The sequence below is a fragment of the Carcharhinus amblyrhynchos genome, unplaced genomic scaffold (genome assembly GCF_965287045.1).
Source record: "Carcharhinus amblyrhynchos unplaced genomic scaffold, sCarAmb.v2.hapA scaffold_39, whole genome shotgun sequence".
Classification (NCBI taxonomy): domain Eukaryota; kingdom Metazoa; phylum Chordata; class Chondrichthyes; order Carcharhiniformes; family Carcharhinidae; genus Carcharhinus; species Carcharhinus amblyrhynchos.
Window position 1 is genome coordinate 5,391,836 of NW_027649780.1, and position 26,749 is coordinate 5,418,584.

Below are 26,749 nucleotides of genomic sequence, written 5' to 3' on the forward strand. Positions count from 1 at the left end.
TACTTTTTGTACCATCTCTGATAAATTGGATTCAGCTCTGTGTGCCTACTTCATCCTGTCACATCAGCACCAGCGGAGAAGTGGCTTTATTAAATCGGTCTTCAGCCTCTGTGAAAGAATTACTCACTGGACTTTGATTCAGGATCCTAGAATCTTCTCCATGGTTTCTATACTGTAAAACATTCTTTTCTCTATCCCTCTTCTTACTGTGTGACTGCGAAGGGGGACATTGCAGAGACTCTATCACAGTTTCTGAAAATATGCAATAAACTAACCTTCTGAGTTAATGCTACCTTGGAGTTTGCTGTGGGTTATTAGTAGAAATCAGATGACACAAAAACCGAGGGATTGGGAAGCACCTCACCGATAATTTTTTAAAAGTCAAAATATCAGTGTTGTCTGAACTGAGCCCTAACACAAGTCTCAATTCACCTGTTCCTGAAACTCTGGTACTTCTAGACTTAACTATCCTAAAGCATTCCCAACCGGCCTCCCATATTCAATCCCCCAGTAATCTTGAGGACATCCAAATCTCTTCTGCCCATGTATTCACTCACATCAAGGCTTTTTCACCCATTACCCCTGTGCTTTTTGACCTAAAAAAAATCCAATTTCAGTATTTAAAATTCTCAGCCTTGTTTTCAAATCCATCCATACCCTTGTTCCTCCTTGTCTCTGATCTCCTCCAGACACAAAATCCTCTGAAATATATGCATTCATGTAATTCCATCCTGTTGACCATCTCTGATGTTAACCACTCTCCATTCACCTGACGAAGAGGCAGTCCCCTCGAAAGCTTGTGGGTATATTATCAAATAAATAGGTTGGACTAAAACCTGGTGTTGTCAGACTTTTTACTGTGTTAACCACTCCACCACTGTTCTTTCAGTTACTAAGGTCTCAAGCTCTGGAATTTCCTCTTTAACCCTCTGTGTCTCTACCCGGCTTTCCTCTGTTAAGATTCACCATAAAACCTACCTCTTTGATGAAACTTTTGGACAACCGCCCAAATATTTCATGCGGCTCAGTGTCAAATGTTGTTTTGTAACATTTCTGTGAAACACTTTGGAACACCGTCTTACATTAAAAGTATATCAATACAAATTAGTGTAACTAACTTGGACATATATCGGTGTTCCTTCATCTTCACTGGGCGAATGACCTGTAACTGCTTACCTGACAGCATTGGCAACAGCACCTTCACCACATAGACTGCAGCAGTTCAAGAAGGTCAAATATCACCCTCCCCACAGGGAGCTGAGGATGGGGTCTATTTGCTGGGAGAGAGATTATAATTGCAACGTTAGGCTGGAGAAGCTGGGGTTGTCCTCCTTGAAGCAAGGTCTATTGAGGGCAGATTTGATGGAGGTGCAGAAATTTATAAGAAATGAATGTCCTTCATGAAGCTACATCTGTCCAGTGGGGCCTGGCACCGGGAGAAAGCTCTGCAGCTGCCGTTTGTGTTGGGTGTTGAGGCGGTGCCGCTAGTTTCTTACTGGGGGTTGCTGAGTCCTCCACTGGGGGTTGCTGAGTCCTCCACTGGGGGTTGCTGAGTCCTCCACTGGGGTTGTTGAGTCCTCCACTGGGGTTGTTGAGTCCTCCACTGGGGGTGTGGAGCCTCCCCTCCCACCCACTGCCCCTAACGCTGCCTCCGCTTGTCCACCTGAAGATGAGACAAACCAGCGACTGTCCCTAGATATGAGCCGCACTGCGCATGTCCAACGTCATAATGCCCAGGGACGAATTAACGGCAGCGCCGGACCAATAGGGAGGGGGCTAGGCTGGAGGACCGAGCGGGGAGGCGGCTGGTCCTCCGACCAATCGGAGTGAATGAGGGGAGGGGACGGGGCTGGAGGACCGAGCGGGGAGGCGGCTGGTCCTCCGACCAATCGGAGTGAATGAGGGAGGGGGCGGGGCTGGAGGACCGAGCGTGGAGCGGCTGGTCCTCCGACCAATCGGAGTGAATGAGGGGAGGGGGCGGGGCTGGAGGACCGAGCGTGGAGCCGCTGGTCCTCCAACCGGTGAACGAGAGGCCCGGGTCTCAAGTACCGAGTCTAAAGTGCGGGTAATGGGGACGGTTGGTTTTAATTCGGATTCGAGATCAGTACGAGTGGAGGCCGGTGTGTAGCGAGCGAGCGATCGATCTGGCGGGTGAGTGGAGAGCCACCTTACCAAAACCTAAACCCCGGACCTCCCTCCGTTTGTAACAAATGCAGACGTTATTTGTAGTGTTGGGCCTGGGCTGACTGCCGCCATTTAGTGGGAAGCTGCATAAGTGCGCATGTGTGGCCGCCATCTTTATTGGGGGCACAATGCTGCAGGGAGCCTGTGTGGTGACCATCTTTGTATGGGGCAATGTTGTCAATGAGTGGGCGGGGGACTTGTTCCCTATTGTTCAGAATTGGAGACCACTTGTCCATCAAACTGCATCAACCCTCTGACCTGGGCAATCTGACCCTCCACTACCCTGGTTTGCACAAGAGCCTGATAGCTAATTGATGAGGCAAAGTGGCAGCAAAGACAGTAAGAAAAGAAAGCATATTCTGCTCACCAATGTCATTACCTCATGGGACCTCCTGCCCCATGTGTCCAAACATCTGCAGCTCGTGTGCAAATATTTGGCAGAAATGTAGAGATGCTGGCGTTGGACTGGGGCAAACAGAGTAAAAAGTCTCACAACACCAAGTTAAAGTCCAACAGGTTTATTTGTAGCAAAAGCCACTAGCTTTCGGAACTGGCTGTTCCTTCGTCAGCTGGGTGGGAGTTCTGAGGAAGGAACAGCCACTTCCAAAAGCTAGTGGCATTTGCTACAAATAAACCTGTTGGACTTTAACTTGGTGTTGTGAGACTTCTTACTGTGAGCAACTCGCGAACGAGAGGAGACATCACCCACGAATAAAGGGGCTTGTTGAGTTGTAGATATGTAAAATAATTATTCTGTACCACTTGCCTCACTCACTCTGTCCCTTTGCTCCCTTGCTGTCTTTTCCCTTCGAGCCAGTGTTTGTGTGGATCGAGACTGGGTGGCAGGTTTCCTTCCCTGAAGGACATTAATGAATCAGTTTGGGTTTTACGACAATCCAGCAATTTTCATGGTCACTTTTTCCTCACACTGGCCCCACAATTTACCAGATTCATTCAGCTTAATTTCACAATCTGCCTTTGTGTTTTTGTGGGTTCTCTCTCACTTCCTTTTGTCTGTTTTAAATCAATTTCACAGGGTTTTAGAAGAGGAGGATTTGCAGTCAGGAAACTCAAACCAAATATCACGTCAAAATTTTACAGAGTCACCTAAGTTATTGCAGCCTGTTTAACCATCATATTTGAACATGGAAGGAAAAAGCACTGTTCTCGGTGCAGAGAGGAAACCACCTACATGCTCTGTGTGTGCACAAGGCTTTAGTCAGTCCTCTGAACTGTCGAAACATACATGCAGTCACCACAGGGAGAAGCTGTGGAAGTGTGGGGACTGTGGGAAGGGATTTAATTACCCATCTGAGTTGGACATTCACCAACGCAGTCACACTGGGGAGAGGCCGTTCACCTGCTCGGAGTGTGGGAAGGGATTCACTTGCTCATCCTCCCTGCTGCAACACCGACAGGTTCACAGTGACGAGAGACCCTTTAAATGTCCAGACTGTGGCAAGTGCTACAAAAGTTCCCGGGAACTGACTGGCCATCAACGTGCTCACAGTGACGAGAGACCTTTCAAGTGCTCTCACTGTGGGACTGGGTTCAAGACGTTACCTGTCCTCACTGTACACCAGAGAATTCACACTGGGGAGAGGCCGTTCGTCTGCTCCGATTGTGGGAAGGGATTTGCTCATTCGTCCCACCTGCGGACACACCAGAGAATTCACACCGGAGAGAGACCTTTTAAATGTCCAAACTGTGAGAAGTGCTATAAGTGTTCCTGGGAACTGATGTTTCACCGACGTGTTCACACAGGGGAGAGGCCGTTCAGGTGCTCTCACTGCGGGACTGGGTTCAGGCGATCGTCTGACCTGATTGTACATCAGCGAGTTCACACCGGGGAGAAACCCTTCAATTGTCCCGAGTGTGGGAAGGGATTCACTCGATTGTCCACCCTGCTGGAACACCAGCGCATCCACACAGGAGAGAGGCCGTTCACCTGCTCCAAGTGTGGGAAGGGATTCACTCGGTCATCCCACCTGCTGACACACCAGCGCACCCACACGGGAGAGAGGCCATTCACCTGCTCCGAGTGCGGGAAGGGATTCACTCAGTCATCCCACCTGCGGACACACCGACGCATTCACACTGGGGAGAGGCCGTTCACCTGCTCTGTGTGTGGGAAAGGATTCATGCAGTCAGCCAACCTGCTGCTACACCAGCGAGTTCACAAGTGACTACAGGGATGAGATTTTCCTGTTGTATCTTGGGGTGAACTAAGCTAATTGGGTCTGTTTCTGAAAAATCAAAGCCTACCTGATGCACAACGTAAACCCAACAGCTGGAACACTGCACCATTTGAACGTAGCCAACGCAATTGTGTAAAAGACGGAGAGACGGTACAAATAAACACCGGGGTTTGAGCCGGTTGGGAGTATCTTGTGTCCCAGCAGTAACAAATATTAAACAATAAATGCAAATTATTCATTTTTTTGCCTCATCTGCTTGATCTTGAAACAGGGATCTTTCACACTTAGACAAACGTGATAACCACCCCACTACAGAAACACTCTTGCTGAAAGTAGCCAAAAGGGATTCGTTACAATCCATCGTTGTGCGCGTCAAGATCGTGTTTTGCAGCAATAGAATTGCGGTGAGATATTTGAACCAAAGAATAGAATCCCTGACGTGCTAAAGGAGGCAATTCGGCCCATCGAGCCTGCACCCACTCACCAAAAGACCCTTGTGCTCCACGCAGACAATCCCTCAAGGCCAGAATCTAATCTTGTTTCCTGGAACTGTCAAGCATCAATGCGTAACCACTGTACCACAATGCTGAATGTCGTGGATCCAGCAACTGAATCGTGCAATTCCGCAGTTGGTTAAGAGGCCCTTCAGCCCATCTCCTGAGGCCAGCCTTTTCAAAGTACTGTCAAGTTTATCCCAAAATTATTCTCTTCCTTCATCACTGTGAGATGTTACATTTCAAATCATTGTCCCGTTCCCTTGTGAAAACTGAGTTTCAAAAATGATTCTATCGAAACAGGGGGCTGTCCACGCGCAGTGTGTGAAAAATTAACAACATTTGTCCGATCCAAAGACATGAAGAGCTAGTGTCGGGATTCTTACTCAGCTTTTAGTATTAACAATATTTATTTCTTTAACATTTCATTTTGAATATTTAAAGGAAAACCTATTTTTGAGCAGGAATATCTTCATTTTTCCTAGTTGATATATACAATCTGTACAAACTATTACAGGCTGTTACAGAAAGGTTTGTTACAGCAATACATAGCCCTAGTTTGATCCCAACTGGAGGACTGTGTGTAGTTCTGTGAACAGCACCTTGTAAAGGATCAATATTGGTCTGGGAAACAGGGCAGCGCTGATCCAGCAGAATGTCAGCTCTGGAATGTAAGTGGACATTTTACCCTCTGTAAACTTGTTCATCCAAAACTCTACTACCTGGGTATTACAGCAAGTCCAAATCCCCTCTGCTCACTGACCTGCATTGGCTCTCAGTCACCTAAGATCTTTATATTATTTTCATCCTTGTATTCAAACGCCACCAGGGCTTCACCCCTCCCTATTTCTGTAATCTTCCCAAACTCCACAAGTCTCAGAGACATCTGTGCTCCTCTGACTCTGATCTCTTCTACATTCCCTGTCAGAATCACTCCAACACTGGTGACCAAATGTCTGGTTGCTGAGGCCCTAATCTCTGGAATTCATAAGAACATAAGAACATAAGAAATAGGAGCAGGAGTAGGCCATCTAGCCCTTCGAGCCTGCCCCGCCATTCAATAAGATCATGGCTGATCTGTCGTGGCTCAGTTCCACTTTCCCGCCCTCTCCCCATAACCCTTAATCCCTTCTCTTATCAAAAACCCATCAACCCGCTTCTTAAAAATATTTAGCGAGGCAGCCTCCACCACTTCAACGGGCAGAGAATTCCAGAGATTCACCACCCTTTGAGTGAAGAAGTTCCTCCTCAACTCCGTTCTAAACCGCCTCCCCTTTATCTTGAGGCTGTGCCCCCTAGTCCTACTGTCTTTTTTGAGCGGGAAGAGTTCCCGAGGAATTCCCTTCCTAGACAATGCTATCTACCTCACTCTCCTCATTGAAGACTCTCTGTAAAACCTACCGTTTTGACCAAGCTTTTTGTCGTCTAAGCTAAAATACAGCACGTGGCACAGTGTTATACTTTGGTACACAATGATTTTGTGGGCCTTATTCTTACGTGAATAGGACAGGAATAGAGGGATATGGTCCCCGGAAGGATAGGGGTTTTAGTTAAATCGATAGTATGATCGGTGCAGGCTTGGAGGGCTGAAGGGCCTGTTCCTGCGCTGTATCGTTCTTTGTTCGTTAGGTGGAGCTGCTATATAAATGTAAGTACTTGTTGTAACGCATAAATGGAAAGGGACAAATTCTGCTTCCACATCTTTGTCACTTTTCCTCTGTAACATTTTAATTTGAAGCAGCACATCTATTGTTTGTGATGTTACAAAACGTGTTTACCTGTTTGGACAATTGAATTACGTTGACACACAGACATGTTCACAAGGAGTGACAGCTCTGACGAAAGGTCATCCAGACTCGAAACACTGGCTCTATTCTCTCTTCACAGATGCTGTCAGACCTGCTGAGTTTCAGATTCCAACATCTGCAGTATTTTACTTCCGCTGTCTTTTGTTTAGCCTCAGCCTTATTGTCTCAGGTGAAACCCTTTCCTGATAATGTTTACCTGTATATCTCCTTTATCATTTTTATAAATCTACTCTGGATCCTATCCAGTGGTTCTACATCTTCTTCTATAATGTGGTGATGAGATCTGCCCTTTTCATTGTGGCTGGTAAGATTTAGGTCCCGGAGTTACAGATTACGCCCGGGTTGAGCTCAGAAGTGATTTTAAATTAGTTTATTGAGAAGCAACAGTTTAAGTATGACGTGGAAGCTAAATAGACAGGAAAACACATGGCCCCTTGTCAGGTGAGAATGGTTTACCAGTCCAGGAAGACAAACGGATGACGCAGAGTGAGTGCTGGTCTGTATAGCTGGTGGCGGCAGTCCCCTCTGAATGGTTAACTGGTATGAACCAGAGTGTGGATGGTGGGTTGAAGCTAGTACGGATCACTTCAAAACCCCTTTGTCCTCGAGAGCCTGGATTAACCTTTACACAGACAGTGAGTTATGTGTGGGTCGTAAGATCCAACCATATTAGGATTCGAAATGCCCTGTTTCAGGATCTGTGCTGGAGCCGTGCCCCTTGGCAGAGGTAACAGGTCTGTCCTGTGTTTGTCAGGCAGCAAGCTGCTATGCAAGCGTTCTTCATTTGACAGAGAGAGAGATGTTTCTGTAATATTTACATTTCTGAAATGTTTACAAGGTTATTACAAAGAACAACACAGCACGGGAAACAGGCCCTTCGGCCCAACGAGCCCGCGCCGCCATTTTAACATTCTGAGTGCCCTCCTCTACCCATGACCTTTGTCTACACCTATTGGGGAAGATTGAGGGAAGACTAATTTAGGGACAATTTGTTACACCAATCAGCCTAAGAGCACGTTTTTGGGATGTGGGAGGAAACCCGAGCACCCGGAGAAAACCCACGCAATCACGGGGAGAATGTGCAAACTCCCACAGACACTGGCCCAAATCCATGTATCTGCACAGCAAACAGTGATAGTCACTGAGCTGTCATGTTATTAGACAGTGATTTCTTATATTTCGTTACTTGCATTTGAATTTGTCTCCATTCCCAAGCTGAGGGAAGAGTAACATTGGGGAATTCTCGATTCTCCACCAATTCCCATTCCCTTTCTTTCTGGTGAATAATGGAGGTGTCACTGTGTGTAATAGGCAAGTCAGTGAGAATTGTCGGAAAGAATTAATCAGCACTTTCTAATTGGAGATGTTAATCAGTGGAACCTCTCAGACACTGAATTGTAGAGTTTGTTCCAAAGATCGATTTCAGATTGAAGTTAAAGTTCAGAATCTTGTTGTAAACTAATTTCTGATGCTGAATGTTGTAAATGATGAACAACATTGCGGTGGCACAATGGGTTAGTACCGCTGCCAGGGACCGGGGTTTGATTCCCAGCTTGGGTCACTGTCTGTGCAGTGTCTGCATGTTCTCCCCGTGTCTGCGTGGGTTTCCTCCGGGTGCTCTGGTTTCCTCCCACAGTCTGAAAGACGTGCTGATTAGGTGCATTGGCGTGCTAAATTCTCCCTCAGTGTACCCGAACAGGTGCCGAAGTGTGGTGACTAGGGAAATTTTCACAGTAACTTAATTGCAGTGTTAATGTGAGCCCACTTGTGACGATAATAAATGAACTTTAACCTTTTTTTTCTCTCTTCATTCACAGATTTTAAGTCGGTCCGCCTTGTGTCCAACGAGGGGCATACAGGCGATGGGTTGTACTTGGGCTGCTCTTGGTTGTTCGAGATTGGCCTAGTGCTTCATGTCGTTAGTGTGTGCCTAAACTGGGCCAGACGCTGGGCAAGACGACAGCTCAGTGACTACCACTGATTGCTGTGCAGACACATGGATTTGGGCCGGTGTCTGTGGGAGTTTGCGCATTCTCCCCGTGCTTGCGTGGGTTTTCTCCGGGTGCTCCGGTTTCCTCCCACACCCCAAAGATGATTGGCAGTAATAAATTGTCCCTAAATTAGTTTCCCTCAATGTGGATGGCCATAAAACATTAGAGAAGGGTCATGGGTGGAGGGGGAGACTAGTGGTGTTAAGATGGCGGCGCGGGCTCGTTGGGCCGAAGGGCATGTTTCCCGGGCTGTTTTTGTTCTTTTGTTGTGGAGCTCCTGTACCCAGCATTCCTATCAGTGGAGAATGTCCCCAAAACACCAGGGGTTCCCACATTCACAGCAGATGAATGACCTCTCCCCAGTGTGAACCCACTGGTGTCTCAGCAGATGAGATAAAGAAGTGAATCTTTCCCCACACTTGGAGCAAGTGAATGGTCTCTCATTGGTGTGAACTTGCTCATGTCTCAGCAGGGTGGATGACTGAGTGAATCCCTTCCCACGCTGGGAACAGGTGAACTGCCTCTCCCCTGTGTGAACTCGCTGGTGTCTCAGCATGAGTGGTGGATCACTGAGTGAATCCCTTTCCAGACAGGAAGCATTTCTCCCCAGTGTGATTACACTGATGAACTTCCAGCCGAAATGGGAAATAGAATCCCTTCTCTACATTTACAGGAATATTCCCCAGCGTGACTATGCTTGTATCTTACCAGGCTGGACGATTGGTTGAAGCTTTGTCTACATACATAAAACATTTGTACGGTTTATCTCCACTATGAATGGTGCCTTCTCCTTCCATGTTGAACATTTGACGGTAAGCAGGTTAGAATGATCTAAGGAGGAAGCACAGAAATTGGCCAAGAAAAATAATAGATCTGAGGATTGGGAGCAGTTTAGAATTCAGCAAAGAAGGACCAAGGGATTGATTAAGAAGGGGAAAAAAAACGAAAGTAAGCTTGCAGGGAACATAAAGACCGACACTAAGAGCTTCTATAGATATGTGAAGAGAAAGGGGTTGGTGAAGACACCCTGCAAAAAGAAGGGGGGAATGTATAATAGGGGTCAAAGAAATGGTCAAACAATTGAATACATACTTTGGTTCTGTCTCCACAAAAGCAGACACAAATCAAATGCCAGAAATGTTGGAGAATGCAAGATTTAGTGAGAGGGAAGAATTGAAGGAGATCAATATTAGTAGAGAAATGGTGCTGGGAAAATTGATGGCATTGAAGGTGGATAAATCCCCAGGGCCTAATGATCTACATCCCAGAGTACTTAAGGAAGTGGCTCCACAAATAGTGGGCGCATTGGTGGTCATCTTTCAGGATTCTATAGACGTTGCAACAGACCCTGGAGGGTAGCTAATGTCATTCCAATATTCAAAAAGGGAGGTAGAGAGAAAACAGGAAGTTACAGACCAGTAAGCTTAACATTGGCAGTGGAGAAGATGCTCGAATCCATTATCAAGGACTTTATAGCACAGCATTTAGAAAGCATTGGCAGGATCAGGCAGAATCAGCATGAATTTATGAAAGGGAAATCTGACTTCAGTCATTAGCGAGATTTTAGAGTCCATTATTAAAGATGAGATCGCGGAATACTTGGAAGTGTATAATAAAATAGGACCTGGTCAACATGGCTTCATCAAGGGGAGGTCATGTCTGACAAATCTGTTAGCGTTCTTTGAGACGGTAACAAGGAAGTTAGATAAAAGAGAACCAGTGGATGTGACTTATTTAGATTTCCAAAAGGCCTTTGACAAAGTGCTGCATAGGAGACTGTAGAACCATAAAACCCTACAGTGCAGAAAGGGGCCCTGTATCTAAGGAAGGATGATCTCGCCTTGGAAAGAGTCCACAGCAGGTTCACAAGAATGGTCTCTGGAATGAAGAGCTTGTCGTATGAGGAACCGTTGAGGACTCTGGATCTGTGCTCAGTGGAATTTAGAAGGATGAAGGGGGATCTTATTGAAACATACAGGGTACTGCAAGACCTGGACAGAATGTTTCCACTAGTAGGAAAAACTAGAACCAGAGGGCACAACCTCAGACTTTAAAACAGAGATGAGGAGGAATTTCTTCAGCAAGAGAGTGGTGAACCTGTGGAACTCTTTGCCGCAGAAGGCTGTGGAGGCCAGGCCATTGAGTGTCTTTAAGACAGAAATAGATAGGTTCTTGATTAATAAGGGGATCAGGGGTTATAGGGAAAAGGCAGGAGAATGGGGATGAGAAAAATGCCATGATTGAATGGCAGAGCAGACTCCATAAGACACAGAAGCAGATTTATCAAGAGAGGAAACAGGAACACCGGATGGAAATCCACACAGACACAGGGAGAATGTGTAGACTCAGCACAGACAGTGACCCAAGCAAGGAATCGAATCTGGGTCCCTGGCGACGTGAGGCAGCGGTGCGAACCATTGTGCCACCGTGTTGCTCATAAAATGTTTCTGCCTGGGTTTGCACAGAGGAATTTTTGTGTGTGAGGCGAATGTGATAACCACTACACCACAGAAACACTGCAACAAGACCTGCAACTTAGTACTTACACTCAGTTGCTGGTAGCATACAGGTTTCAATGAATCGAGTGACTCTTGTCAAAATATGATCTGTTGTCTGGCTCTGCAAATCCTTCCCATTCTGTAAAATATCCTGTAAAAAAGTTACAAAAAATGCAGCACTCTCAGTCTTGGATATAAATTAAGATATAAACATTTCCCTTGGTTTGAGATTTGTGCATAAATAGTCCCGTTGTAAATAGTCCTGCAAAAGGAGTTTCCAAAACCCATTAGTCTGAGTCCAGGAGAGAAATGCTCAACATTCTCTCCTCCTGCTGCCTGGTGCAGGAGGAGTGCGCATGCTCCTTTCTGCACAGACGCTCCCCCGGGTCCGTCCGCTTCAAACGCGAGGCCGCGAGTTTCTGATTTCAGGCCTGCGGCCCGCACCGTGTGTTTGCGAAGCCTTCCTGCCCACTCCGGCGGCTTCGTCCCTCCCGCTCAGCCACTAACTCTGTTTTCTCCTGCGGTCGCCATTTTCTCACCTGCTCTCAGAGCAGCACCGCGCATGCTCGAATCACTCCCCCACAATACGCATGTGCAAGGACCCTGCGGCGAAGATAGGGCACTTTCTAAGCCGCTGTGAATGCTGGGTCAGCGCCCCACCATGGAAAGAGATGATGTTGCTGAAAATCTCACGCTTTGTGATCCAGTATAGTTTGAAACCATAGTGTCAATGTATGAAATTATTATACAAACAAAACTTCGCAGACGCTGGTGCTCTTCTAGGTGCTCTGGTTTCCTCACACCCGGTTAGAGTCCAACCAGTTTATTTGATAGTAATCCCACAAGCTTTCGGAAACGGTGTCCCTTCGGCAGCCGTGTGGAAGGTTTTGATCAGAGAAGGGCATGTAAAGTCACACACAGTTTACAGAATACTGATTAGAATGCAAGTGCAGGCTCGATCTTCTGCACTGTAGGGATCTTGTGATACATTGACTGTATTAACTCTGTCACATGGCAGTCTAAGAGATCTTCCATCCAATCTTCCCGATGCCAGCTTTTTCAAAGAGGTGACCAGTTAATTCCAATATAATTCTCTTTATTCACTAAGTGCTAGGGGCGTGGATGGTGCAGAGTTTATAAAGAGCACTCAGGAGGGCTTCTTGAAACAATATGTAGATAGTCCAACTAGGAAAGGGGCCATACTGGACCTGGTATTGGGGAATGAGCCCAGCCAGGTGGTCGACATTTCATTAGGTGAGCAGTTCAGGAACAGTGACCACAATTCAGTAAGCTTTAAGTACTGATAGATAAAGATAAGTGCAGCCCTCAATTTAAGGTGCTAACTTGGGCAAAAGCTAATTATAACAATATTAGGCAGGAACTGAAGAATGTAGATTGGAGGCAGAAGTTTGGGGGCAAATGAATATCTGGCATGTGGGGGGCTTTCAAGTGTAAGTTGAAAAGAATTCAGGACCAGCACATTCCTGGAAGGATGAAGGATAAGTATGGCAAGTTTTGGGAACCTTGGATAATGAGAGATATTGTGAGCCTAGTCAAAGAGAAAAAAGAAGCCTTTGTCAAAACTAGGAGGCTGGGAATACACAAAGCAAGTGTGGAATACAAGGAAAGTAGAAAGCAACTGAAGCAAGGAGTAAAGAGGGCGAAAAGGGGTCACGAAAAAACATTGGCCAGCAGGATTAAGGAAAATCCCAAGGGTTTTCATACATATATAAAAAGCAAGAGTGTAGCCAGGGAGAGGGTTGGGGACAAGGGAGGGAATCTATGCGTGGAGCCAGAGGAAATGGGCGAGGTATTAAATGAATACTTTGTGTCAGTATTCACCAAAGAGAAGGACTTGGTGGATGATGAGTCTGAGAAAGGATATGTAGATAGTTTGAGTCTTGTTGAGATCAAAAAGGAGGAGGTATTGGGGTTCTTCAGGAACATTAAGGTAGACAAGTCCCCAGAGCCTGATGGGATATACCCCAGAATACTGAGAGAGGCAGGGAGGAAACTCTGCGGCCTTGAGAGAAATCTTTGTATCCTCAATGGTTACAGGTGAGGTCAGTAAGAAATCTCACAACACCAGGTTAAAGTCCAACCACTTTATTTGATAGTAAACCCACAAGCTTTTGGAAACGCTGTTCCTTCATCAGGTTTATGGAAAGTTCTGATCAGAAAAGGGCATATAAAGATACACACAGTTTATAGAATACTGATTAGAATGCCAGTCTTTACAGCTAACCTGCTATTCAAGTCTTAAAAGTGCAGACAATGTGAGTGGAGATAACATTAAGCATCAGTTAAAGAGATGTGTATTGTCTCCAGACAGGACAGTAAGTGAGCTGTTGCAAGCCCAGGCAAGTCACGGGGGTTACAGATAGTGCGACATGAACCCAAGATCCTGGCTGAGGTTGTCCTCATGTGTGCAGAACTTGACCTTCAGTCTCTGCTCAGCGACTTTGTGCTATCGTGTGTCGCGAAGGCCGCCTTGGAGAACGTTTACCGGAAGATCAGAGGCCGAATGCCCATGACCGCTGAAGTGTTCACCAACAGGAAGAGAACAGTCTTGCCTGGTGATTGTCGAGCGGTGTTCATTTATCCATTGTCGTAGCGTCTGTATGGTCTCCCCAATGTACCATACCTCAGGACATCCTTTCCTGCAGCGTATTAGGTGGACAACATTGGCTGAGTTGCAAGAGTATGTACCATGTACCTGGTGGATGGTGTTCTCACGTGAAATGATGTCATCCATGTTGATGATCCAGCATGTCTTGCAGAGGTTGCTGTGGCAGGGTTACGTGGTGTTGTGGTCACTGTTCTCCTGAAGGCTGGATAGTTTGCTGCGAACAATGGTCTGAGGTTGTGCAGTTGTTTGAAGGCAAGAAGTGGGGTGTGGGGATGAACCTGGCGAGATGTTTGTCTTCATCAATAACATGTTGAAGACTCCCGAGAAGATGTCATAGCTCCTCCGCTCTGGTGAAGTACTGGATGACGAAGGGTACTCTGTCCACTGTGTCCCGTGTTTGTCTTCTGAGGAGGTTGGTGCGGTTTTTTGCTGTGGCGCATTGGAACCGTCGATCGATGAGTCGAGCGCCATATCCTGTTCTTATGAGGGCATCTTTCAGTGTCTGGAAGTGTTTGTTGCAATCCTCGTCATCTGAGCAGAATCGGTTGCATTCTTGGACATAAGCATCTCCATCAAGGGCAGTCACCTCAGCACCTCACTGTACTGCAAACCCACAGAAAACCTCACGATGCTCCAGTTCTCCAGCTTCCACCCTAAACACATAAAAGAAGCCATCCCTTATGGACAAGTCCTCCGTATACACAGGATCTGCTCAGATGAGGAGGAATGGTTAGGTTTATAAGATGATGAGGGGGATAGATAGAGGGGACATGCAGAGACTATTTCCTCGGGTGGTTGTAGCAGTTACTAGGGGGCATAACTGTAAGGTTCATGGTGGGAGATATAGGAGGGATGTCCGAGGTAGATTCTTTACTCAGAGAGTGGTTGGGGTGTGGAATGCACTGCCTGCTGTGATAGTGGAGTCGGACACTTTAGGAACTTTCAAGTGGTTATTGGATAGGCACATGGAACACACCAGAATGATAGAGAGTGGGATAGCTTGATCCCGGGTTCAGACATAGCTCGGCACAACACTGAGGGCCGAAGGGCCTCTACTCTAACCTGTGCGGTGCACTGAGGAAGAATTTAACATAGGCAATGTGCCAAACCAGCACATATTTCAGGTTGTGGGAGGAAACCCACACAGATTGTACAGACTCTGCACAGACAGGAATTGAACCCAGGTCCCTGGCACTGAGAGGCAGCAGTGCTAACCATTGTACCAAATTTCTACACAAGATTCTCCTCTGGCATTGACTGCTGAGTACTACAGGAATAATATCATTTAAATGTGGCTTTTATTGACGAGAATGCTCCTCTTCTTGAGAGGAGGAAAGAGTACTGCTTTGTGTGGGAACAATTTGTCCAACATATTATGTTTACAGCTGTGAATCATTCATTTTAGCCTGAAGTAATTCCATGGGCCAGGATGAAAAGAGTACACGAGGCAAGCAATATATGTCAAACTTTTATTAAATAATGACAATTAAAAAAAATCAATTACTAGATTGTGTGATCTCCAGCCACTTGCTGCCAAATCTTTGGGACTGAAATTTAGTGGTGGCTACTATGACAAGGAAGTTACCCCATGAAGCATTATTAATTGTGCTTCAGTGGATATGTCAGGTCTTTCGGTCCAAAGTCTAGTTACGATCAGACAGCTAGTGGACAGCTCTGGACAATCCCATGATATTTACCAGGCACCTAGTCAACAATCTGAATCTGCACAACTCAGGACTTTATCTCTAACTTGCCTGTATTGCGAGCATTTTGAAGCAGCTGACTGTGCGCTGATATGAGACGCCTTGCTAGGCAAGTTTAATGGTCAATGACTGCCTCCATCGACTCCTTACAATACAGAAGGAAGCCATTTGGCCCATTGAGTCTGCACCAATCCCATCCCGTAACCCCACATATTTACCCTGCTAATACCCCTGACACTCGGGACCCGAGGCTAGAATTTGTCCCTGGCACTGTGAAGCAGCAGTTCTAATCATTTTGCCACCATGGTCTATTCAAATCAAGGAATGTGGTCAAGTGAACTAAGTCCATGATGCCTTACGTAATGGTTTTTAACACTCCATTATAATGTATAGATAGATATATAAACCCAAGTACCTCAGATTTGACCCTCTCTTGCCAATTCACTCTGAAGCATCTCCAACATGCTCTCTTCCAGAAGGCAGTGTCCAGAATAAAGAGCAACTATTAATCTCCAAGAAACCATCAGCTCAGAGCTTCTGAGATCAGTAAGTGTGGATACCTGATCTAAGCCTATTAGACTAGATGGGTTTGAAGTTCATAAGGAGGAGGCGTTAGCAATTCTGGAAAGTATGAAAATACATAAATCCCCTGGGCCGGATGGGATTTATCCTATGATTTTCTGGGAGCCTAGGGAGGAGATTGCAGAGCCTTTGGCTTTGATCTTTATGTCGTCATTGTCTACAGGAATAGTGCTAGAAAACTGGAGGATAGCAAATGTTGTCCCCCTGTTCAAGAACAGGAGTAGAGACAACCCTGTTAATTATAGACCAGTGAGCCTTACTTCTGTTGTCAGCAAAGTTTTGGAATGGATTATAAGAGATAGGCTTTATAATCATCTAGAAATGAATAAGTTGATTACGGATAGTCAGCACTGAAGGGTAGGTTGTGCCTCACAAACCTTATTGAGTTCTTTGAGAAGGAGAACAAAGAGGTGGATAAGGAGTTGATGTGGTGTATATGGATTTCAGTAAAGTGTTTGATAAGGTTCCTCACGGTAAGCTGTGGCAGAAGATAGGGAGGCATGGGATTGAGGGTGATTTAGCAGTTTGGATCAGAAATTGGCTAGCTGTAAAAAGACAGGTGGTGGTTGATGGGAAATGTTCATCCTGGAGTTCAGTTACTAGTGGTGTACCGCAAAGATCTGTTTTGGGGCCATTGCTGTTTGTCATTTTTATAAATGACCTGGATGAGGACCTAAAAGGCTGGGTTAGTAAATCTGCAGATGACACTAAAGTCAGTGGAGTTGTGGACAGTGCGGAAGAATTTTGCAGGTTACAGAGGGACATAGCTGGGCTGAGAGGTGGCAAATGGAGATTAATGCAGAAAAGTGTGAAGTGATTCACTTTGGAAGGAGCAACAGGAATACAGAGTACTGGGCTAATGGTAAGATACTTGGTAGTGTGGATGAGCAGAGAGATCTCGGTGTCCATGTGCAGAGATCCCTGAAAGTTGGTACCCAGATTGAAAGGGTTATTAAGAAGGTGTATGATGTGTTACCATTTATTGGTAGAGGGATTGAGTTTCGGAGCCATGAGGTCATGTTGCAGCTGTACAAAACTCTGGTGCGGCCGCACTTGGAGTATTGTGTACAGTTCTGAACACACATTATAGGAAGCATGGGAAGCATTGGAAAGGGTGCAGAGTAGGTTTACCAGGATGTTGTCTGGTATGGTGGGAAACCATAAACTTTCCTCATAAACTTATGAGGAAAGGCTGAGGGACTTGAGGCTGTTCTCATTAGAGAGAGGAAGGTTAAGAGGTGACTTAAGAGAGGCATATAAGATGATCAGAGGGTTAGATAGGGTGGACAGTGTAAGCCTTTTTCCTCGGATGGTGATGGCTAGCACGAGGGGACATAGCTTTAAATTGAGGGATGATAGATATAGGACAGATGTCAGAGGTAGGTTCTTTACTCAGGGAATAGTCAGGGCATGGAATGCCCTGCCTGCAACAGTAGTGGACTCGCCAACATTAAGGGCATTTAAATGGTCATTGGATAAACATATGGATGATATTGGAATAGTGTAGGTTAGATGGGCTTTAGATTGGTTTTCACAGGTTGGTGCAACATCGAAGTCTGAAGGGCCTGTACTGTGCTGTAATGTTCTTATGTTCTATGTTCTAAGGTAGAAGGGACCAGAAGTTTTCATTTGAGGGAACTATTGACAAAACCAGTCAGATAATTATGTTCAAAATCAATGTATTGTAATCATGATGTTGGTGTGGTTATCCAAAGAGCAGCATGGTGGCACACTGATTAGCACTGCTGCCTCAGTGCCAGGGACCTGGGTTAAAGTCTGGTCTTGGGTCACTATTATATGGTGATTGCACACTCTCCCCCGTGTGCATAGGTTTCCTCTGATTTCCTTCCACAGTCCAAAGATGTATAGGTTAGGTTGATAGGCTATGCTAAATTGACCGTAATGTCAGGGGGACTACTAGGGTAAATGTGGCATTATGGGAATAGGGCTTGGGTGGGATTTTGGTCAGTGCAGACTCGTTGGGCCAAATATCCTCCTTCTGCACTGTAAGGATTCTATGATTCAACGCAATTGACAATAAGGCGGCCAACTAATGTCAAGGGTAAATTTTAGATTCTTTGGCACATTCCATTACACAGGTCCAACCTGAATGAATAATTTGCCGGGTGTCAGTGATGGAAAGGTGGTAGGACTGGAGGGTCTTAATGACATTACTGTTACTAGAGGGGCGGTGCTCGACAGACTGGAGGGGCTGATTGTGGACAAGTCCCCAGGACCGGATGGAATGCATCCGAGGGTTCTGAAAGAAATGGCGGAGGTGATAGTGGATGCTTTGGTGGTTATTTTCCAGACATCACTGGATTCCGGGGAAGTGCCGGAAGATTGGAAAACGGCTAATGTTACGCCGTTGTTTAAGAAGGGTGCCAGGCAAAAGGCGGGGAATTATAGGCCGGTTAGTTTAACGTCTGTGGTAGGTAAAATGTTAGAATCCGTCATTAAGGAGGAAATTGCGAGGCATCTTGAAGGCAATTGCTTGATAGAGCGGACGCAGCATGGTTTTATTAAAGGAAAGTCATGTCTGACAAATTTACTGGAGTTCTATGAGGATGTGTCTAGGGCGGTGGATAGAGGCGAGCCGGTGGATGTGGTCTTTCTGGATTTTCAGAAGGCATTTGACAAAGTACCTCACAAGAGGTTATTGCAGAAGGTCGAGGGACATGGAGTTGGGGGTAGGGTGTTAGCGTGGATAGAGGATTGGTTGTCAAATAGGAGGCAGAGAGTGGGGGTCAACGGGTGCTATTCGGATTGGCGGATGGTGACTAGTGGAGTGCCTCAGGGGTCGGTGCTGGGGCCTCAGCTTTTTACCATTTATATAGATGATCTGGAGGAGGGAACCGAGTGTAGGGTGTCGAAATTTGCTGATGACACCAAGATTGGGGGAACGGCAAATTGTGCGGAGGGTGTGGAGAGTCTGCAGAAGGATCTAGATAGGCTGGGCGAATGGGCCAGGAAATGGCAAATGGAATTTAATGTTGGCAAGTGTGAGGTGGTCCACTTTGGTAGGAAGAATGGTAGGAAGGACTATTACTTACGGGGTGAAAAACTGCAGCAGGCGACAGTGCAGAGGGACCTCGGGGTCCTTGTGCATGAGTCGCAAAAACCCAGCTTGCAGGTGCAGCAGATGGTCAGGAAGGCAAATGGGATGCTGGCCTTCATAGCGAAGGGGATTGAATATAAAAGTAGGGAGGTCTTGCTGCAGCTGTATAGGGCATTGGTGAGCCCACAGCTGGAGTACTGTGTGCAGTTTTGGGCGCCGCACCTGCGCAAAGATATTTTGGCCTTGGAGGGAGTGCAGAGGAGGTTTACTAGGCTGATACCGGAGTTGAGGGGATTGAGCTATGAGGAGAGGCTGAATAAACTAGGCTTGTACTCATTGGAGTTTAGAAGAATGAGGGGAGATCTCATTGAGACGTATAAGATGATGAATGGGATGGATAGGATAGAGGTGAAGAGACTCTTCCCGCTCAAAAAAGACAGTAGGACTAGGGGGCACAGCCTCAAGATAAAGTGGGGACGGTTTAGAACGGAGTTGAGGAGGAACTTCTTCACTCAAAGGGTGGTGAATCTCTGGAATTCTCTGCCCGTTGAAGTGGTGGAGGCTGCCTCGCTAAATATTTTTAAGACGCGGGTTGATGGGTTTTTGATAAGAGAGGGGATTAAGGGTTATGGGGAGAGGGCGGGAATGTGGAACTGAGCCACGACAGATCAGCCATGATCTTATTGAATGGCGGGGCAGGCTCAAAGGGCTAGATGGCCTACTCCTGCTCCTATTTCTTATGTTCTTATGAATGTGCAGGTCTTACTAGATGTTGACACGTGATGGATGTCACGGGAAGTAATATACTGTTTAACTGTATACTGGATGACTGACTGAGTCCAGTAGCTGTTCAAAATAACCTGAATTTCATCAATGGGATGAAGTCATCGATGGCTGGGTCAGCCTTTATTGTCCATTTCCAATAGCCCTTGAACTGAATGTGAAGTGGGGTAGGTGGCATTTGTGTTGTACCTCTGTCACAGTACTGAAGCAGTCTTCTCAAAGTCAAAAATACAATGCAATGTGAATGTGACTCAGGTTAACTCTCCCTCATTGTCCATCTCTGTCTGCACTCTCTGATGTGGATATGCCGGCGTTGGACTGGGGTAAACACTGTAAAAAGTCTGACAACACCAGGTTTAAGTCCAACCGATTTATTTGATAGTAAACTCACTAGCTTTCGGATTTGTCCCTTCGTCAGGTGAATGGAGAGTTCTGGCCTCAGACAGAGCATATAAAGCACAGACAGTTTACAGATTACTGATTAGAATGCGAATCTTTACACCTAACCTGCTGTTCAAGTCCTAAAGTGGCCGACAATGTGAGTGGATGGAGCACTGATCACAGGTTAAAGAGATGTGTACTGTCTCCAGACAGTGAGTGATGTTTTGCAAACCCAGGCAAGTCACGGGGGTTACAGATAGTGCGACATGAACCCAAGATCCCTGTTGAGACCGTCCTCATGTGTGCGGAACTTGGCTATCAGTCTCTGCTCAGCGACTCTGCACTGTCGTGTGTCGTGAAGGCCACCTTGGAGAATGCTTACCCGAAGGTCAGAGGCTGAATGCCCGTGACCACTGAAGTGTTAACCAACAGGAAGGGAACAGTCTTGCCTGGTGATTGTCTCTCTGAGTGTGAGCCACACTGACACCTCACAATGCCCGGCTGATTGACGGCAGCTCCGGACCATTAGGAAGAGAGGGGCGGGACTGGAGGACCCAGGAGGAGCGCCTGGTCCTCCAACCAATCGGAGTGAATGAAGGGGAGGGCTGGAGGACCGAGCGGGAGAGCCTGGTCCTCCAACCAATCAGAATGAATGAGGGGCGGGGCTGCGAGTGGAGCATGCGCAATGAAGGTAATGGAAATAGGGCGATGCTTGATTGCGCTCTGGGTGAGTGAAATAAATCGCTCTGAGCGGGAGCTATGGATCCGGCGGGTTGACGGAAAGGCTTCGTAAACATGTTGTATAAGTTGCAAAGGCCAGAAAATCCTATTCCCGGTCCCCGATTACCCGGAGCGGAGCCTCAATCTTTTTCCTCCAAATCTCGACTCCGCCGCCGCCATTTTGCCAATGGGCGACGTGCGACAGAGCGCATGCGCCGCCGCCACGTTTGTGAGGGGCAATGGGAGCGTGCGTGGCCGCCATGTTTGTAAGGGGCAATGTTCTTCATTCTTCAATGGGAACAACTTGTCCATCAAACTGCTTCACCAACATGTGAACAGACCGGTTCCACCTCGGATAGTTGCCCCGGAGAGGGATGGAGTCAATGGTCAGAGAGTGGAGTTTGCAGTGGGGACTGAAGACAATGACTTAAGTCTTCCCAAATTTAAATGCAATAAATTTCTGCTCAGCTAGTTCAAGTCCTAGTTCAAGTCCAAATTTAAGTGCAGTAAATTGCTGCTCAGCTAGTTCTGGATGTCAGAAATATCAGTTCCTCTCCAAATCTGACTTTGACTTGATGGTTTTCACATTCACCTACTCCACTGGTCCTTCTAGGTAGTGGAGGTAGATGATTTTGGAGATTCCCTCGTAGTTCAGGTTGTGTTTTGTATGACGGGCGATTGAGCACCATGTCAGCAGCCAGGCATCTCTAGAGTTCGAAAGCAGGCCACTCAGCCCATCGAGCCTGCACTGACCCAGACCCTATCCCTGTAACCCCATTTATTTACACTGCTAATCTGCCAAACCTGCACATCTTTGGACTGTGTGAGGGTATTGGGGCACCCAAAGCAAACCTATGCAGACACAGAAGTTCATAAACACCAAATGGAGACTGCAAAAAACACCCAAAACTCGCCATCTTCATTGGCAACGGGCAGCAGGGCACATGATGCTCATCCTACAATATAAAAGCAGTGAGGTCTTGCTGCAACTGTACAGGGCACTGGTGAGGCCACAGCTGGAGTACTGTGTGCAGTTTTGGTCGCCGCACTTGCACAAGGATATTTTTGCCTTGGAGGGAGTGCAGAGGAGGTTCACTAGGCTGATACCGGAGATGAGGGGGTTGGACTATGAAGAGAGACTAAATAGGCTGGGTCTGTACTTGTTGGAGTTTAGAAGGATGAGGGGGGATCTTATGGAGATGTATAAGATAATGAAGGGGATGGATAGGGTACAGGTAGAGAGATTCTTCCCGCTCAGAAAGGACAGCAGGTCTAGAGGGCACCGCCTCAAGATAAGGGGGGGGCAGTTTAGAACAGAGTTGAGGAGGAGCTTGTTCACTCAAAGGGTGGTGAATCTTTGGAACTCTCTGCCCGTTGAAGTGGTGGAGGCTACCTCGCTAAATATATTTAAGACACGGGTAGATAGGTTTTTGGTAGACAAGGGAATTAAGGGTTATGGGGAGAGAGCAGGAAAGTGGAACTGATCCACTTCAGATCAGCCATGATCTTATGAATGGCGGGGCAGGCTCGAAGGGCTAGATGGCCTACTCCTGCTCCTATTTCTTATGTTCTACCCCAGACAGCAGTAATTTAGTTTGATTTGATTTGATTTATTATTGTCACATGTGTGAATATACAGCAGAAAGTATTGTTTCTTGTGCGCTATACCTACACAGCAGGCCATGCATAGGGAAGGAAAAGATAGGGTGCAGAATGTACTAAATAAAAGCAAATTACTGCAGATGCTGGAATCTGAAACCAAAAGAGAAAGTGTTGGAAAATCTCAGCAGGTCTGACAGCATCTGTAAGGAGAGAAAAGAGCTGGTGTTTCAAGTCCAGATGACTCTTTGTGCATAATGTACCAGGCTATAGAGAAAGATCAACTTAATGTGAGGTCAGTTCATTCAAAAGTCTGATAGCAGCAGGGAAGAAGCTGTTCTTGAGTTGGTTGGTACGTGTCCACAGACATTTGTACCATTCTCTTGATTGAAGGAGGTGGAAGAGAGAACGTCTGGGGTGCGTGGGGTCCTTAGTTCTGCTGGCTGCTTTTCCGAGGCAGCGGGAAGTGTAGACAGTGTCAGTGAATAGGAGGCTGGTTTGACTGATGGATTGGGCTGCATTCACAAACTGTTGTAGTTAATTGTGGTCTTGGACAGAGCAGGAGCCGTACCAAGCTGTGATACAATCAGAAAGAATGCTTTCTATGGTGCATCTGTAAAAGTTGGTGAGAGGTGAAGCGGCCATGAAAAATTTCATAGAATCATAGAACCCTACAGTGCAGAAAGAGGCCCTTCGGCCCATCGAGTCTGCACCGACCACAATCCCACCCAGGCCATACTCACATATCCCTACTCGTTTTACCTGCTAATCCCTCTAACCTAGGCATCCTGGTACACTAAAGAGCAATGTTAGCATGGCCAATCAACCTAACCTGCACATCTTTGGATTTTTTGTGATTCCTTGGTCTGCTGAGAAAGTAGAGATATTGGTGGGCTTTCTTAACTATACTGTTGGTATGGAGGGACCAGTACAAGTTTGTCTGTGTTCTGGACACCTAAAAATGTGAAGCTCTCAACCATTTCTACGTCATCCCCATTGATATAGATAGGGTAGATAGGGGCACGTTCTCCTGTATGCTTCCTGAAGTCGATGACTATCTCCTTCACCTTGCTGACATTGTGGGAGAAATTATTGCCATCGCACGAATTCACCAGATTCCCTACCTCTTTCCTGTACTATCTCTTGTCATTGTTTGAGATCCGATGCACTGTGGAGGACAGAATGTTGTGAATTTCTCGACTGGACTCACACTGGTGGCTTTTGGAAACTCCCTTTACTGGGAATTAGAAGGGGAGCATTTATACGCACGAAGCTCAAACCAAGTGGGATCTTTGTATCTTCTCAATTGATAGCTGGTACTGACTGATTTGTTTTTCAACAGGATATTTAATGAAGACTGGAAACTCAGTCCAAGTATCACATCGATATCTGACAAGAGTCTCTCGATCCATCCGGACCTTAATATCGTTGGATTTTGAGCATGGAAGGAAACAGCACTGTTCAGGTTGTGGCGGAACCGTTGAAATGTGTGGACTGTGGGAAGAGATTCAATTACCCGTCCAAACTGGAAATTCACCGACGTAGTCACACCGGGGAGAGGCCGATCATCTGCCCCAAGTGTGGGAAGGGATTCACTCAGTCATCCGCTCTGCAGAAGCACCTGCGGATTCACTCCGGGGAGAGACCGTTCACCTGCTCCGATTGTGGGAAGGGATTCACTCAGTCGTCCCATCTGCAGACACACAAGAGAATTCACACCGGGGAGCGACCGTTCACCTGCTCTGAATGCGGGATGGGATTCATTAATTTGACAAACCTGCAGACACACAAGAGACTCCACAGTCAGGAAAAGTCGTTTATCTGCTCCAAGTGTGGGAAAGAGTTCACTCAGTCATTTGACCTGATGACACACCAGCAAGTCCACACCGGTGAGAAGCCGTTCATCTGCACCGAGTGTGGGAAGAGATTCGCTAAGTCATCCTACCTACTGAGGCACCAACACGTTCACACACCCAAGACCTTGTTTATATGTACCGACTGCGGGAAGTCCTATGGAAGTTCCCAGGACCTGAAGTCCCATCAACGCATTCACACCGACGACAGACCTTTCGGATGCCCTCACTGTGAGGCACGTTTCAGGCGATCAAATGACCTCCTGGTACACCAGCGCAGTCACACTGGAGAGAGGCCGTTCTCTTGCCCTGTTTGTGGAAAGGGCTTCACTCAGTCATCCAACCTGCTGAGACACCAGCAAGTTCACACTAAGCAAAGGGCTGCTCAGTTGCCCTAACGTAGGTTTAAATCACCGAAAGACCACCACGTGCGTATTTCTGAGAGACGTCAGTCAGCTGCATGTTTGTGGGATCTTGCTGTGTGTAAATTGGCTGCTGTGCTTCCTACATTACAACAGTGACTATACTTCAGAAGCACTTCATTGGCTGTAAAGCTCTTTGGTACATCCGGTGGTGGTGAAAGGCGCTATAGAAATGCAAGTGTTTATATTGAAGATCTCTGTTCTCTGATTGTGTTATCTGGAACTGAATTGATTTTGGCCACCCCCAACTTACTGTTGAATAAATTCACTTTGGTTCAGACAAGACTTTAACCAATTAAGGCAAAGGCAGAATTCTCTGGATAGTAAATTTAAAAAAAGTTTATTGAATGAGAAAGGTTTTCTGAACAACTTTGAGACGTTGACTTTTACAACTTCATGCGGGTGATCAGTCTGTAGAAGCGTAACCCTCTCTGGCTCCTTCATTGACAGGAATTCTTGTGGAATTCAGCCTCGGGAGTCTGGCTCCTCCTCTGACAGTAATTTCTTCGGAAATCAGCCTTGGGAGTCTTCAACATTTGGCTCGCAAAGAAGACCTTCAGAACCTCTACTTTTATCCTCAAAGTGACCATTACCTCGCGTCAGAGTTGGGGCTGTTGTAACATGACTGTTGATCAATTTGATCACCAGATTAATTTAGTTGGATCCCCAATTACGTACACCACCTTCTCTCATGATCTTAGACAGGAATACAATAGAACTGGTCCATATTATCCCTTTATCTGATTCTATACAATTCCTGATTCACAATTTCAAAATGTTGAGCCCAATCAGAGCTTGAAGGTCTCTCTCGCCAGTACATTTTCTTCACTGCACATTCTTTACACACACAGCAATTTAGATTTCACATTTTTACATCAAATAAAAAGTCTTTTATTATAACTAACGATTAATTATTGATTATTTAGAGCTTCCAATAGCATTTAATTTAACACTATTATTTTTTAAAATAAAGCTTCAGTTACACGTAGTTAACATGGCTTCCTTGACCTTGTTACTTGTAATATTTAAAGAGTCAACATGGGCATAATGGGTAGAATGGCCTCCTTCTATGCTCTCTGAGCTTGGTTTATGTTTAAAGTAAGTGGCAAATATGGGACCCCCTTGCTAAGACGGGGAAACAGGAGCAGAGATGATGGAATGTTTCCAAAAGAAAATTGGATCTGCGCTCGAGAAGAATAAATCTACAGGGATAGAACAGAGCAATGGTTTGATCGACAGAGAGCCGGTATGGACTTAATGGGCTGAATGGCCCCATTCCCAATCTTAATGCCTGTCTGATCTAAAGAGAGAAATTTCAGCTGCTCCGGTCTCTCCAACTCCCTCATCCCTGGAGTCATTCTTGTAAATTTCCTCCGCACCCTCGCTAAGAATTTCTTTCCTAAAGCCCTTATGCAGGGTTCCATTCCAGAGGGATAGAATTGTAAACCTGTGAGGTTCTTTCCAACTTGTTTGGAACCAGGGTTAGACGACACTGGGGTCGCCATCAGCATGAACGATCTCCATTTAGAAAAAGGAAATAGAAGCACTGGAGAAGGAGCAACAAAGATTCACAAGAATTATCCCAGAACTGAGAGCATTTAACCCTCAGGAAAGACTGGGGCCGCTTTTGTCTAGAAAAGAGAAGACTGAAGGGTGACCTGATGGAAGTCTTTAAGATTACGGAGTGGTTCCATAGTGGCGGCACGGTGACACAGTGGTTAGCACTGCTGCCTCACAGCGCCGGGGACCCGGGTTCGATTCCCGGCTTGGGTCACTGTCTGTGTGGAGTTTGCACATTCTCCCCGTGTCTACGTGGGTTTCTTCCAATACTCCGGTTTCCTCCCAG

At 46.3% G+C, this 26,749-nt stretch overlaps 2 protein-coding genes across 2 annotated transcripts in view; one reads left to right on the top strand and one right to left on the bottom strand.

The window, feature by feature from the left end:
• Positions 1-1,488, bottom strand: part of LOC145363551 (uncharacterized) — a 47,877-nt gene extending 46,389 nt beyond the window's left edge. The window contains exon 1 of the mRNA XM_080218736.1: positions 1,177-1,488. The gene's annotated coding sequence lies outside the window, so the exon portion shown is untranslated. The remainder of the gene's footprint in view (positions 1-1,176) is intronic.
• Positions 1,489-2,054: 566 nt separating this feature from the next.
• On the top strand, positions 2,055-26,334 carry LOC145363552 (uncharacterized). Its single transcript, XM_080218738.1, has 4 exons — positions 2,055-2,151; positions 3,221-4,369; positions 20,825-21,000; positions 24,050-26,334. Exons 2-4 carry the CDS (start codon positions 3,330-3,332, stop codon positions 24,877-24,879), a joined length of 2,046 nt encoding a protein of 681 aa, XP_080074864.1. The 5' UTR covers positions 2,055-2,151; positions 3,221-3,329; the 3' UTR covers positions 24,880-26,334.
• The last annotated feature ends 415 nt before the right edge of the window (positions 26,335-26,749 follow it).

What these genes read in the sequence shown, in the direction of transcription:
- LOC145363552 (XM_080218738.1), top strand. Translation starts at nt 3,330, where the DNA reads ATGGAAGGAAAAAGCACTGTTCTCGGTGCAGAGAGGAAACCACCTACA. An exon ending in CACCAGCGAGTTCACAAGTG is followed by an intron (nt 4,370 to 20,824) that starts ACTACAGGGATG and finishes GATTGACGGCAG; the next exon opens with CTCCGGACCATTAGGAAGAG. An exon ending in GTGGAGCATGCGCAATGAAG is followed by an intron (nt 21,001 to 24,049) that starts GTAATGGAAATA and finishes CATCCGGACCTT; the next exon opens with AATATCGTTGGATTTTGAGC.